The sequence below is a fragment of the Mycteria americana genome, chromosome 1, assembly GCF_035582795.1.
Source record: "Mycteria americana isolate JAX WOST 10 ecotype Jacksonville Zoo and Gardens chromosome 1, USCA_MyAme_1.0, whole genome shotgun sequence".
Taxonomy (NCBI): Eukaryota; Metazoa; Chordata; class Aves; order Ciconiiformes; family Ciconiidae; genus Mycteria; species Mycteria americana.
In genome coordinates this window covers 1298924-1313618 of record NC_134365.1, presented here as the reverse complement: position 1 = coordinate 1313618, position 14695 = coordinate 1298924, and the positions used below count along the sequence as shown (strand labels likewise).

General features: G+C 66.4%; 2 protein-coding genes and 1 non-coding gene across 3 annotated transcripts; 1 reads left to right on the top strand and 2 right to left on the bottom strand.

Moving 5' to 3' along the window:
- Positions 1–2059: 2059 nt before the first annotated feature.
- On the bottom strand, positions 2060–9077 carry OPN1SW (opsin 1, short wave sensitive). Its single transcript, XM_075491497.1, has 5 exons — positions 8732–9077; positions 7645–7813; positions 5990–6155; positions 3338–3577; positions 2060–2182 (listed from the first exon to the last, which is right to left on the bottom strand). The coding sequence occupies exons 1-5, from the start codon at positions 9075–9077 to the stop codon at positions 2060–2062; spliced, it is 1044 nt and encodes a 347-aa protein (XP_075347612.1).
- A 989-nt stretch (positions 9078–10066) lies between these two features.
- TRNAP-AGG (transfer RNA proline (anticodon AGG)) lies at positions 10067–10138 on the top strand. The gene has a single exon. It is a non-coding gene; the product is annotated as a tRNA-Pro (tRNA).
- Positions 10139–11176: 1038 nt separating this feature from the next.
- On the bottom strand, positions 11177–12615 carry LOC142404558 (uncharacterized). Its single transcript, XM_075491524.1, is given in 4 exon segments — positions 11177–11833; positions 11920–12069; positions 12072–12476; positions 12478–12615. Coding segments are annotated over 4 exon segments (1350 nt in total).
- Between the last annotated feature and the right edge of the window lie 2080 nt (positions 12616–14695).

The following is a 14695-nucleotide window of genomic DNA, read 5'->3' as shown; positions in this document are numbered from 1 at the left end:
GACCGGGCTTTGCAAATCCGTCGGGCTTCGGCCGTCCCGCGGGCGGCCGCGCTCGGCTCCCGGCCTCGGGCGGCCTTCGCGGGCGGGAGCTGCCCCTCCGTCCCCGGCGCTTTTTTGGGAAGAGCCGGATTTGCGAACCCTCTCCGAGACGGCAGCGGGGCCCGGCCCGGCCTCCTCCCGCTCCCCGCGCCGTTTAACCAGCCCGGTGAATCCCCTCGCCTCCGTCGGAGCCGCGCGGCCGCAAGGAAAACCCACGGCGACCCGAGCCGGCGGTGCCGGCCCTCTCCCCGGCAAAACGCTTCCCCGCTTCGGCAGCCCCGGGCGTCGCTCAAAGTGCCTTGAATCCACCCGAAAAACGCCGCGAAGGAGGAACGCCGGGGCGGGGGGGCCGCGCTCGCCGCCCTCCCCTCGCGGGAAGTTGCTCTCCTCGGTTTATTAGCGCTATTAATTATTCTTCTTTTTCTTTTTAACACCGCGGTCCCCGCTTCGCCCGGGGCCGGCTCGCCACGGCCACCGCGCGCTCAGCCGACCCGCGGCGACGTGGATCCTCCTCCTCCGGCGGCGACGCGGAGAAGGTCGGTGCCGCCGCCCACCCCGGCGTGGGGTTCCCCCCCCCAAAAAATCGGTCTCCTCCGGGGGTGCGAAGCGCGGGCCGTCCCCTGTATAACCCCCTCGTGTCCCACGCGCCCCCCTCGAAGCGACGCTTTGGTGCGACTCCGGGGCGGGGCGGCCCCGGCGAGATCCGCGCCCCCGGCCCGCGCCGGTTTGGCCGGCGGCGATCGCTCGGACCCTCGGCCGGCGGCCCCGGCTGCTCCCCCCCCCCCCACCACGCCCGACCCCTCGCCCGCTCCGGCGCGCTCGGCTTTTCCACCCAGAAGGACTTGGAAGCGGCGAGCGAGCGTTAACGACTTCAGACACTAATTTTGGGCCCCCCCCCCCCCCCTTTCCCCCCCGTCTTTATTTCCTCCTCGCGGGATGATTTAATTTTTGTCCGTCTGGTGTAAAACGGAGCTCGCAGCCGTGCCGGAGGATTCCGCGGCTCAATAAACCTGTTTACGTCCACCCCAGAAGCCGGGTCGGGGTTTTGCCGCGCGACGCCGGGGTCTCGCGCCCGAATCGCGCCCGTTTTACCCCAAAATCGTGATGGGGGGAGGGGGCGGGAGGGGGGAACCCCCCCGGGCCGGATCGGGCCCCGCTCGCCCGGGACGGGGACGGGGTCATTTGGGAGCGGCCGAGTTGCAGCCCGCGCCCTCGGGGGGGTCGGGGTGGTTCGGGGAGTTGGGGGAGGGACACACACGGGTCCTGCCCCACAGCTCCGGGGGGGGGGGCTCAGCCCCATCCCGGCCCCATGGAAGGAGGTCGGGGCCACCCCAGCCCCATGGGTGGGGGCTCTGCACCACCCCAGCCCCACAGAGGGGGGCTCGGTGCCCCCCCCAGCCCCATAGATGAGGCCCCAGCATCACTCCAGCCCCATAGAGGGCGGCTCACCCCCAGCCCCACGGATGGGGACTCAGCCCCACCCCAGCCCCACAGATGGGGGGCTCAGCACCACCCCAGCCCCATGGATGAGGGCTTTGCACCACCCCAGCCCCACAGAGGGGTCTCGGTGCCCCCCCCAGCCCCATAGATGAGTCCCCAGCATCACTCCAGCCCCATAGAAGGCGGCTCAGCCTCACCCCAGTCCCACAGATGGGGGGCTCAGCCCCAGCCCCATAGCTGGAGGGGGGGCAGCATCCCACCTCCCTGCCCCACCGCTGCTCGTGGGTCCCGGGCAGGACAAGGGAGCAGGGTCCCACAGTGGCATCGCCGTGGGGCAGAGCCACCCACGGCCGTCCCCGTCCCCCGTCCCCACCCCGCCGTGGGGCCACCGAGGCGCAGACGGGCTCGGCCTTGCGTTCGGAGCGCGGCGGTGATTTATTGTCCCGCCCGCGCCTACATCCTAGGCTGGCCGAGGGGGCGGCCCCGGACCCCTGGGGTAGCTCCAGCCCCATAGCGGGGACAACCTGGGGGGCGGGGGGGGGGGGGGTCCTGGGGGGCCGGGGCGGGCGCTGGCGGCTCCTCAGCTGGGGCTGACCTGGCTGGAGGAGACGGACGAGACCTCGGTGCGCTGGGCCGAGCTGGAGATGTCCGAGTCGTCCGTCATGGGCTTCCCGCAGACCGTCTCCATGATGCAGGCGCGGAACTACGGGGACGGGGACGGGGACGGGGACGGCTCAGCCCCCCGGGGGGTGGTGGTGGTGGTGGGGGGTGTCCCCCTGCTTGTCCCCTGTCCCCAGCCCTGCCACATCGACCCCGTCTCCTGTCCCTGGGGACGAGGTAGCCCCAGCGCTGGAGGTGGGTCTCCATCCCCAGGTGTCCTCCTCCCCAGCGTGTCGTGTGGGGGTGTGAGTGTGTCCCCTCCCGTGTCCCTGCTCCCAGGGTGTCCCCAGTCTGTTGTCACCAGCTGTCCCTGGTCCCTAGGCCACGGTCATCCCTGGTCCCCGGGCATCCCTGGATGTCGTTTGTCCCCAAGTGTCCCTGGGCATCCCTGGTCCCCAGACATCCTTGGGCACCCCAGGGTGTCCCTGGTGCCCCTAGACGTCCTCGGTCCCTGGGTGTCCTTGTCCCCAGGTGTCCCCAGGTGTCCCTGGTCCATGGTCATCCCAGTCCCTGGGCATCCCTGGATGACCCTGGGCCCCAAGTGTCCCTGGTCCCCAGATGTCCTTGGGCACCCCGGGGTGTCCCCATCGCCTGGGTGTTCCTGCATGTCCCCAGTGCCCGGCTGTCCCCAGGATGTCCCCATCTCCCAGGTGTCCTGGGTTGTCCCCAGTGCCCGGGTGTCTCTGGATGTCCCCAGTGCCCAGGTGTCCTGGGGTGTCCCCATCGTCGGGGTGTCCCCAGCATGTCCCCATTGCTCAGGTGTCCCAGGGTGTCCCCATCACCTGGCTGTCCCGCATGTCCCCATGTCCCGGGTGTCCCTATTGCCTGGGTGTCCTGGGTGTCCCCATGTCCCGGGGTGTCCCCATCACCCGGCTGTCCCAGGTGTCCCCATGTCCCGGGTGTCCCTGGATGTCCCCAGTGCCCGGCTGTCCCCAGGATGTCCCCGTCTCCCAGGTGTCCTGGGGTGTCCCCAGTGCCTGGGTGTCCCTGGATGTCCCCATGTCCCGGGTGTCCCCATCACCCAGGTGTCCCGGGTGTCCCCGTCTCCCAGGTGTCCTGGGGTGTCCCCAGTGCCTGGGTGTCCCTGGATGTCCCCATGTCCCGGGTGTCCCCATCGCCCGGGCGTCCCCATCTCCCAGGTGTCCTGGGGTGTCCCCATGTCCCGGGTGTCCCCATGTCCCGGGGTCCCCGGGGGCACCTGTTTGTTCATGAAGCAGTAGATGATGGGGTTGTAGACGCAGGCGCTCTTGGAGAAGAAGGCAGGGATGGTGACCAGGCGCAGGTCCAGGCCGTGGTCCCGGTTGTTCACCATGTACATGGCCAGGGCCGCGTAGGGCACGTAGCAGAGGCAGAAGGAGCCCACCATCACCACCACCATGCGGGACACCTCCCGCTCCGCCTTCTGCGTCGTGGCCGACTCCTGCTGCTGCGCTGCCACCTGCGCCCGCCGTGGGTCAGTCCTCCTGCCTCCGTCCTTCTGCCCGAGCAGCCCTTCCTCCCGCCGGCCCTCCAGACCTCCAGTGTTCCATCCCTCCGTCCCTCCATCTCTCCAGCCATCCCTCCATCTCTCCATCCTCCATTCCTCCGTCCCTCCATCTCTCCATCCCTCCATCCCTCCATCCTCCATCCCTCCATCCTCCATCTCTCCATCCTCCATCCCTCCATCCTCCATCCCTCCATCCTCCATCCCTCCATCCTCCATCCTCCATCCTCCATCCCTCCATCCTCCATCCCTCCATCCCTCCATCCTCCATCCTCCATCTCTCCATCCCTCCATCCTCCATCCCTCCATCCTCCATCCCTCCATCCTCCATCCTCCATCCCTCCATCCCTCCATCCCTCCATCCTCCATCCCTCCATCCTCCATCCCTCCATCCTCCATCCCTCCATCCCTCCATCCCTCCATCCTCCATCCCTCCATCCTCCATCTCTCCATCCCTCCATCCTCCATCCTCCATCCTCCATCCCTCCATCCTCCATCCTCCATCCTCCATCCCTCCATCCTCCATCCCTCCATCCCTCCATCCCTCCATCCTCCATCCTCCATCTCTCCATCCCTCCATCCTCCATCCCTCCATCCTCCATCCCTCCATCCTCCATCCTCCATCCTCCATCCCTCCATCCCTCCATCCCTCCATCCTCCATCCCTCCATCCTCCATCCCTCCATCCCTCCATCCCTCCATCCCTCCATCCTCCATCCTCCATCTCTCCATCCCTCCATCCTCCATCCCTCCATCCTCCATCTCTCCATCCTCCATCCTCCATCCCTCCATCCTCCATCCCTCCATCCCTCCATCCCTCCATCCTCCATCCCTCCATCCTCCATCCTCCATCCCTCTATCCCTCCATCCTCCATCCCTCCATCCTCCATCTCTCCATCCCTCCATCCTCCATCCCTCCATCCCTCCATCTCTCCATCCCTCCATCCTCCATCCCTCCATCCTCCATCCCTCCATCCCTCCATCCCTCCATCCTCCATCTCTCCATCCCTCCATCCTCCATCCCTCCATCCCTCCATCCCTCCATCCTCCATCCCTCCATCCTCCATCCCTCCATCCCTCCATCCTCCATCCCTCCATCCCTCCATCCTCCATCTCTCCATCCCTCCATCCCTCCATCCTCCATCCCTCCATCCCTCCATCCTCCATCCCTCCATCCCTCCATCCCTCCATCCTCCATCCCTCCATCCTCCATCCCTCCATCCCTCCATCCTCCATCCCTCCATCCCTCCATCCTCCATCTCTCCATCCCTCCATCCTCCATCCCTCCATCCCTCCATCCTCCATCTCTCCATCCCTCCATCCCTCCATCCCTCCATCCCTCCATCCGTCCATCCTCCATCCCTCCATCCCTCCATCCCTCCATCCTCCATCTCTCCATCCCTCCATCCTCCATCCCTCCATCCCTCCATCCTCCATCCCTCCATCCCTCCATCCCTCCATCCTCCATCTCTCCATCCCTCCATCCTCCATCCCTCCATCCCTCCATCCCTCCATCCTCCATCCCTCCATCCTCCATCCCTCCATCCCTCCATCCTCCATCCCTCCATCCCTCCATCCTCCATCTCTCCATCCCTCCATCCTCCATCCCTCCATCCCTCCATCCTCCATCTCTCCATCCCTCCATCCCTCCATCCCTCCATCCCTCCATCCGTCCATCCTCCATCCCTCCATCCCTCCATCCCTCCATCCTCCATCTCTCCATCCCTCCATCCTCCATCCCTCCATCCCTCCATCCTCCATCCCTCCATCCCTCCATCCCTCCATCCTCCATCTCTCCATCCCTCCATCCTCCATCCCTCCATCCCTCCATCCCTCCATCCTCCATCCCTCCATCCTCCATCCCTCCATCCCTCCATCCTCCATCCCTCCATCCCTCCATCCTCCATCTCTCCATCCCTCCATCCCTCCATCCTCCATCTCTCCATCCCTCCATCCTCCATCCCTCCATCCCTCCATCCCTCCATCCTCCATCCCTCCATCCGTCCATCCTCCATCCCTCCATCCTCCATCCCTCCATCCTCCATCTCTCCATCCCTCCATCCCTCCAGCCATCCCTCTGTCCCTCCATTCCTTCTACATCCATCCCTCCATCTCTTCCTCCATCCCTCCATCCTCCATCCCTCCTTCCCTCCATTCCTTCTGCCTCCATCCCTCCATCTCTCCATCCATCCCTCCACCCTCCATCCCTCCATCCCTCCCTCCCTCTTCCCCTCCCTCCCCCTCTCCCCTCGGCCATCTCTCCTTCCTCCCTCCTCCCCTCCCTCCCCCCCCAGCCCCTCACCATCCTCCTCCCCGCCGCGTGCACGGCCCCCCTCGCCCCCCGCCCGCCGTGCCCCCCGGAACTCACGGCCCGCAGGGCGCTGAGCAGCTGGGAGTAGGAGAAGATGATGAGGGAGAGGGGCACGATGAAGCAGAAGATGAAGAGGAACCAGGTGTAGTACTCGCTCTTGTACTTGGTGCCCACCGTGTACCAGTCCGGGCCGCAGGAGCACTGCAGCCCCTCGGGCATGTACCTGCGGGCCACGCCGCTCACCGCCCGCTCCGCGCCGCGGGCCGCCCCGGGCCACCCCCGGGCCACCCCCATGGCACTGCCGGGCCGCCCCTGTGGCACCCCTATGGCACCCCGTGGCGCTGGGGGGCTGCTCTGCGCCCCGCGGCGCGCCCGTGGCACCCTCGTGGCACTGCCAGGCTGCTCCGCACCCCCGTGGCACCCCCGTGACACCCCGTGACACCCCCGTGGCACCCCTGTGACACCCTGTGACACCCCGTGGCACCCCTGTGACACCCCGTGACACCCCCGTGGCACCCCCGTGGCACCCCCGTGACACCCCGTGGCACCTTCGTGACACCCCGTGGCACCCCTTGGTGTCCCCACGGAACCCCCATGGCAGCGCCAGCCTGCTCTCCACCCCCGTGACACCCCACGACACCCCAGTGACACCCTGTGACACCCCGTGACACCCCGTGGCACGCCTTGGTGTCCCCACAGAACCCCCATGGCAGCGCCAGCCTGCTCCGCACCCCTGTGGCACCCCCGTGACACCCCATGGCACCCGTGGCACCCCCGTGACACCCTGTGACACCCCATGGCACCTTCGTGACACCCCGTGGCACCCCTTGGTGTCCCCACGGAACCCCCATGGCAGCGCCAGCCTGCTCCGCACCCCCGTGACACCCCATGACACCCCAGTGACACCCTGTGACACCCCGTGGCACCCCTTGGTGTCCCCACAGAACCCCCATGGCAGCGCCAGCCTGCTCTGCACCCCCGTGGCACCCCCGTGACACCCCATGGCACCCGTGGCACCCCCGTGACACCCTGTGACACCCCGTGGCACCTTCGTGACACCCCGTGGCACCCCTTGGTGTCCCCACAGAACCCCCATGGCAGCGCCAGCCTGCTCCGCACCCCCGTGACACCCCATGACACCCCAGTGACACCCTGTGACACCCCGTGGCACCCCTTGGTGTCCCCACAGAACCCCCATGGCAGCGCCAGCCTGCTCTGCACCCCCGTGGCACCCCCGTGACACCCCATGGCACCCGTGGCACCCCCGTGACACCCTGTGACACCCCGTGGCACCTTCGTGACACCCCGTGGCACCCCTTGGTGTCCCCACAGAACCCCCATGGCAGCGCCAGCCTGCTCCGCACCCCCGTGACACCCCAGTGACACCCCTATGACATCCCGTGACACCCCTGGGCATACCCGTGTCACCCCTACGGCACCCCATGGCACCGCCGGGTGGCTTGGGACCCTCCTGGCACTCCCGTGACACCCCCGTGTCACCCCATGGCACCCGTGGCACCCACGTGGCACTGCTGGCTGGCTCGGCACCTCCCTGGGACCCCCCTGGGACCCCCGTGGCACCCATGGCACCCCATGGCACCCGTGGCACCCATGGCACTGCTGGCTGGCTCGGCACCCCCGTGGCACCCCGAGGACCCCCGGCGACGTTCTGCCCCCTGCCCGCCCCCTGCCCGCCGCCCCCCCCACCCCACCTGCTCCACCCGAAGAAGGGGGGGATGGCGACGCCGACGCCGATGACCCAGGTGGCCACCACCACCATGAGGGCGTGCTTGGAGCTGAAGCGGAAGTTGCCGAAGGGTTTGCAGATGACGATGTAGCGCTCGAAAGCCAGGAAGGCCAAGGACCACCCCGTCACCAGCCCTGGGGGGGACACCGCCGGGAGGGACCTCAGCCACCTCCCACCAACCCCCGTGGCCCCACCAGCGTGGTCACCCCAGCTCCTACAGCCCCACCAGAACATGGTGGTCACCTCTACCTACAGCCCCAGCAGATTATAGTGGTCACCCCAGCTCCTACAGGTCTAGAAGGTCATGGTGGTCACCCCCACCTACAGCCCCACCAGTCCATGGTGGTCAACCCAACTCCTACGGCCCACCAGAACATGGTGGTCACCTCTACCTACAGCCTCACCACTCCACGGTGGTCACCCCAACCCCTACAGCCCCACCAGACCACGACGGTCACCCCAACCCCTCCAGCCCCACCAGACCATGGTGGTCACCTCTACCTACAGCCTCACCAGACCACGGTGGTCACCCCAACCCCTACAGCCCCACCAGACCATGGTGGTCACCCCAACCCCTTCAGCCCCACCACTCCACGGTGGTCACCCCTACCCCTACAGCCCCACCAGACCATGATGGTCACCCCAACCCCTACAGCCCCACCAGACCATGGTGGTCACCCCTACCTGCAGCCCCACCACTCCACGGTGGTCACCCCTACCCCTACAGCCCCAGCAGACCATGGTGGTCACCCCAACCCCTACAGCCCCACCAGACCATGGTGGTCACCTCTACCTACAGCCTCACCAGACCACGGTGGTCACCCCAACCCCTACAGCCCCACCAGACCATGGTGGTCACCCCAACCCCTTCAGCCCCACCACTCCACGGTGGTCACCCCTACCCCTACAGCCCCACCAGACCATGATGGTCACCCCAACCCCTACAGCCCCACCAGACCATGGTGGTCACCCCTACCTGCAGCCCCACCACTCCACGGTGGTCACCCCAACCCCTCCAGCCCCACCAGACCACGACGGTCACCCTCCCCTACCTCCGGTGGCCCCCACGAAGCCCTCCAAGGAACACATGTGCTTGCCGAAGACGAAGTAACCCTGGGAGCTGGAGATGAAGACGGTGAAGACGCTGAAGATGCAGGAGATGAAGCCGCTGAAGGAGATGTTCACCAAGATGTAGTTGAGGGGTTGCCTCAGCTTCTTGTACTTGACGGTGACGACCAGGACGACGGCGTTGAGGGGGGTCCCCACCAAGAAGACGAAGCCCATGAAGGCCGTCTGCAGGTAGAACGCCCAGGGCGGGGCGATGTGATACTGGGGTCCATCCCAAGGTCCCAGCGAGGACCCGTTCTTGAAGAGGTAAAACTCCTCGTCACCCGACATGGCGCGACGGGGCTGGGGGGGGGTGGGGGGACCTGGTGGTCCCCTGCCCTCCCCCTCTGATATACCCTGCCCAGCCCCAAGCCGCTTAAGGGCTGAGGGGGGGATCAAGGCTTCATCCTTGGCCAAACTTGGGGATTAGGGGGGGCTAAGCCCGGCTCAGAGCCTAATCGGCCTCCCTAAGCCGGGCCGAGCCGATTGCCGGGGCTCCCGGTGGATTTTGGGGGGGGGGACACATGGGGGGACTCCCCCCACCCACCCCACCCCACCCCACCCCACCTTTGGGGTGCCCAAGGGGACCCCAAGCTTGGTCCTGCTGCCACCGCGATGTCCCAGCCCTGCGTGCCCTGGCTTGGGGGGGGCGGGGGGGGGCACGACTTTGGGGTCCCCCGGTGAGGTCACCCCCCCTCCCCCACACGAGCACCCTAGGGTGCCCACAGGGACACGCGGGGTCACCCACTCTGTGCCGGGGGTGGGGGTGGGGGGGTCCTACCCTGGGGGGACCCCCCCTGGGGTGGGGGGAGCCTGGGCTGACCCGAGGGGGGGGGCTGGGGGGGTGTTGGGGGTGCGGGGCTGGGGGGGCTGCAAAGCGGGGGGAAGGGGGGGGCACTTTTGGGGGTGCATTTCGGGGGGGTGCATTGGTGGGGGGGCACTTTTGGGGGTGCATTACCGGGGGGGGGGTGCATTGCCAGGGGGTGGGTTCACTTTGGGGGGGGGGGGCACTGCTTGGGGGTGCATTTTGGGGGGGTGCGTGGATGGGGGGGGGCACAGCTTGGGGGCGCATTGCGGGGGAGGGGATCCACGGCGGGGGGGGGGGGGTGTGTGCGTGGGGGGGGGGTGCCCTGTGCTCTGCAGAGGGGTGCATGGGGGGGGGTGCGGTTTCGGGGGGCCCTGCACCCCCCGCCGCACCCCTCCTCCCCCCCCAGCACCCCGCGGTCCCAGCACCCCCCGGCCACCCACGCGTGACCCGTGGCGGGGCCGGCGCTGCCGGCGGCTCGTTGGTCTAGGGGTATGATTCTCGCTTAGGGTGCGAGAGGTCCCGGGTTCAAATCCCGGACGAGCCCGAGGGTTTTGGGTTTTTTTTTCCGACCCCCCCCCTCTTTTTCCTGCCCCCCCCGCGATCGTGGGGCCTCCCGTGGGGGCAGGAAGGATGAGCGCAAGCCGCTTAGGGGGGGATTAAGGGCTCTCGGGACCCCCCCCCAGGGTTGGGGGTGCATATAAAGGCCGGCTGGAGCGGGGTGGTGGGACCCACGCGGGGTGGGGAGCCCACGGACAGGGTGGGGTGCGCGTGGGGGCGTGTTCGTGGGTGCTTGGGGGGAGTGGGGGGGGGTGGGTGTGCTCCTCCGTGGGTACCTGTGTCCTCGGGGGGGGGGTGCGGGGCGGGGGGGGGGTGTGTGCCCACCCGTGGGTGTGTTCCGGGACACCCGTGGGGTTGTGGCCGGCTCCGGGGCGGGGACAGGGCGGGCACAGGGAGGGGACAGGGAGGGGACAGGGCTGGGCTGAGCCCCCAGCGGTGGGTGCGGGGGGGGGGGGCTCTGCAGCTCCTGCCCTGGCCGGCTGTACTGGGCCATACTGGGCTGTACTGGGCTGCACTGCACTGTACTGGGCTGTACTGGGCTTCACTGGCCGGTACTGGGGCATACTGGGCTGCACTGGGCTGCACTGGCCGGTACTGGGGCATACTGGGCTGCCCTGGGCTGTACTGGGCTCTACTGGGCTTCACTGGGCCGTACTGTGCTGTACTGTGCTGGGCTGTACTGGGCTGTACTATACTTGGCTTTACTGGGCCATACTGGGCTGTACTGTACTGGGCTGTACTGGGCTGTACTGGGCCATACTGGGCTGTACTGTGCTGTGCTGTACTGCACTGGGCTGTACTGGGATGCACTGGGCTGCACTGGGCCATACTGGGCCATACTGTGCCATACTGTACTGGGCTGCACTGGGCCATACTGGGCTGTACTGTGCTGTGCTGTACTGCACTGGGCTGTACTGGGCCATACTGGGTTGGGTCAGGTCCAGTAGTGCCATACCGTACCGCAGCAGGTCAGGCCATACTGTACTGGGCTGTACTGGGCCATACTGGGCCATACTGAGTCGGGTCAGGTCTGGTCGTGTTGTACCATACCATACTGTACTGTACTGGGCTGTACCATACTGTACTGGGCCATACCATACTGTACCGTACCATACTGTACTGTACCATACTGTACTGGGCCATACTGTACCGGGCCATACCATACTGTACTGTACTGTACCATACTGTACTGGGCCATACCATACTGTACTGTGCCATACCGTACTGTGCTGTACTGTACCATACTGTACTGGGCCGTACCATACTGTACTGGGCCATACCATACTGTGCTGTACTGTACCATACTGTACTGTACCATACTGTACTGTACCATACTGTACCATACTGTGCTGTACTGTACCATACTGTACTGGGCCATACCATACTGTGCTGTACTGTACCATACTGTACTGGGCCATACCATACTGTACTGGGCCATACCATACTGTGCTGTACTGTACCATACTGTACTGGGCCATACCATACTGTACTGGGCCATACCATACTGTACTCGGCCATACCATACTGTGCTGTGCTGTACCATACTGTACTGTACCATACCATACTGTACTGGGCCATGCCATACTGTACTGGGCTGTACCATACTGTCCTGGGCCATACCATACTGTACTGGGCCGTACTGGGCTGGACTGGGCCGGGCTGGGTCAGGGCTGGGGTCACCCTGTGCCATACCATATGGTACCATACTGGGCCAGACTGTGTGATGCCAGGCCATACCGTACCATGCTGTACCACTCTATACCGTACCGTACCATACTGTGCTGTACCATGCCATGCCATGCCATACCATACCATGCCATACCACGCTATACCATACTGTACCATACTGTGCTGTACCATGCCATGCCATACCCTGCTATACCATACCGTACCATGCCATATTGCACCATACCATGCTATACCATACCGTACCATACTGTACCATACCATGCCATCCCATACCACACTATACTGTACCACACGACCATACCATACCATAAACCATACCATGCTATACCATACCATACCATACCATACTGTACCATACCATACCATATACCGTACCATACAGTACCATACCATACACCATACCATATGCCGTACCATACACCATGCCATATACTATACCATGCACCATACCATACACCATACTGTATACCATACCATACACTATGCCATACCGTACCATACCATCCCATACCATACACCATACCATACCATACACCATACCATACACCATACCATACACTATACCATACACCATACCATACACTATACCATACTGTACCATACCATACACCATACCATTCACCATAGCATACCATACACCATTCCATACCGCACCATACCATATACTGTACCATACCATACACCATACCATGCCATACCCCATACCATACCCCCTACCATACCCCATACCATACCATACCATACCATACCATACCATTCCCCATACCATACCATACACCATACCGTATCATACTGTATGGTACCATACCATACCCCCTACCGTGCCCCCTACCGTGCCCCACTCCATACCGTACCATCCCTGCTCAGCCTGACATCACCGCGTCCCCTCTGAGGTCATCGCTCTCCCGGCGCACAGCCCTCCCTGCCGCAGGGACCCCCCACCCCTCCCCCCCGCCAGCCCCTCCCCCCGCGCCCATCCCCCCCATCTTTAGGGGACACACACACCACACCCCCCCCGCGGGGCCTGGCCGGGGGGGACGCGAGGGGCCCCCGCCTGTGCCCATCAGTAGGCTCCAGAGTGAACGCTGGGGCGAGGGCCCCGGGGCGGGGGCGCTGGGGGGGCAGGGCCCCCATGGGAGGGGGCGGGCGGTTGCCGGGGCAGCCGGCGATGTCACCCCTGGGGACCGTCACCCCTGGGGACCGTCACCCGGGGGACGGGCGCGGGCTGGCCCGTGGCAGCAGGGCCATGGAGCTCAGCGCCTCCCCCTCCGTGGGCGGTGAGTGGGGGGCCGGGCACCCCGGGGTGGGCACCCACGGGTGACAGGCACCCACGGGCCATGGGCACCCCCAGGGGTGGGCACCCACGGGCGATGGGCACCCAGGGGTGATGGGCACCCAGGGGTGGGCACCCACGGGTGACGGGCACCCACGGGCCATGGGCACCCCCAGGGGTGGGCACCCACGGGCGATGGGCACCCAGGGGTGGCCACCCACGGGCAACAGGCACCCAGGGCTGGGCACCCACGGGTGACGGGCACCCATGGGCCATGGGCACCCCCAGGGCAACGGGCACCCATGGGCGACGGGCACCCAGGGCTGGGCACCCACGGGCAACAGGCACCCAGGGCTGGGCACCCACGGGTGACCGGCACCCATGGGCCATGGGCACCCCCAGGGCTGGCCACCCACGGGTGACTGGCACCTAGGGGTGGGCACCCACGGCTGGGCACCCACGGGCGACGGGCACCCAGGGCTGGGCACCCACGGGTGACGGGCACCCACGGGCCATGGGCACCCCCAGGGCTGGGCACCCACAGCCGATGGGCACCCACGGGTGACGGGCACCCAGGGGTGGGCACCCACGGGCGACGGGCACCCCCGAGCTGCCGCCCTCTGCCAGGGGAGCTGCGGGTGCTGCAGGCCGAGCTGGGCGCGCTGCAGGCGGGGCAGGCAGCCGAGCTGGGGCAGCTGGAGCGGGCGCTGGCGCGGGCGCAGGCGGAGCGGGCGGCGGTGCAGGCAGCGGGCGGGCAGCGGGCCGCCGAGGCCGCCCGGCTGCGGCAGGAGGTGGCCGAGCTGCGGGCAGAGCTGCGGCGCGGGCGGGAGCTCTGCAGCCGCTACCGGCTGGAGGTCACGGCGCTGCGCGGCGACGCCGGCACGAGGGAGCAGCGGCGCCGGGGTGCCGCCGCCGAGGTGGCGCGGCTGCGAGGTACCGGGGTATGGCAGGGAGGTGGCCGCGGAGGGGTGGGATGGTGGCCGTGGCGTGGTGGTGGCCGTGGTGTGGTGGTGGCCGTGGTGTGGTGGGATGGTGGCCATGGCGTGGTGGTGGTGATGGCATGGTGGGATGGTGGCCGTGGTGTGGTGGTGGCCGTGGTGTGGTGGGATGGTGGCCATGGCGTGGTGGTGGCTGTGGTGTGGTGGTGGCCGTGGTGTGGTGAGATGGTGGCCATGGCGTGGTGGTGGTGATGGCGTGGTGGGATGGTGGCCGTGGCGTGATGGTGGTGATGGCATGGTGGGATGGTGGCCGTGGCGTGGTGGTGGCCATGGTGTGGCGGTGGTGATGGCGTGGTGAGATGGTGGCTGTGGTGTGGTGGTGGCTGTGGTGTGGTGGTGGTGATGGTGATGGCATGGTGAGATGGTGGCCGCAGAGTGGTGGGATGGTGGCCATGGCATGGTGGTGGTGATGGCGTGGTGAGATGGTGGCCGCGGAGTGGTGGGATGGTGGCCATGGCGTGGTGGTGGCTGTGGTGTGGTGGTGGCCGTGGTGTGGTGAGATGGTGGCCGTGGTGGGGTGGTGGCCGTGGTGTGGTGAGATGGTGGCCGCGGAGTGGTGGGATGGTGGCCGTGGCGTGGTGGT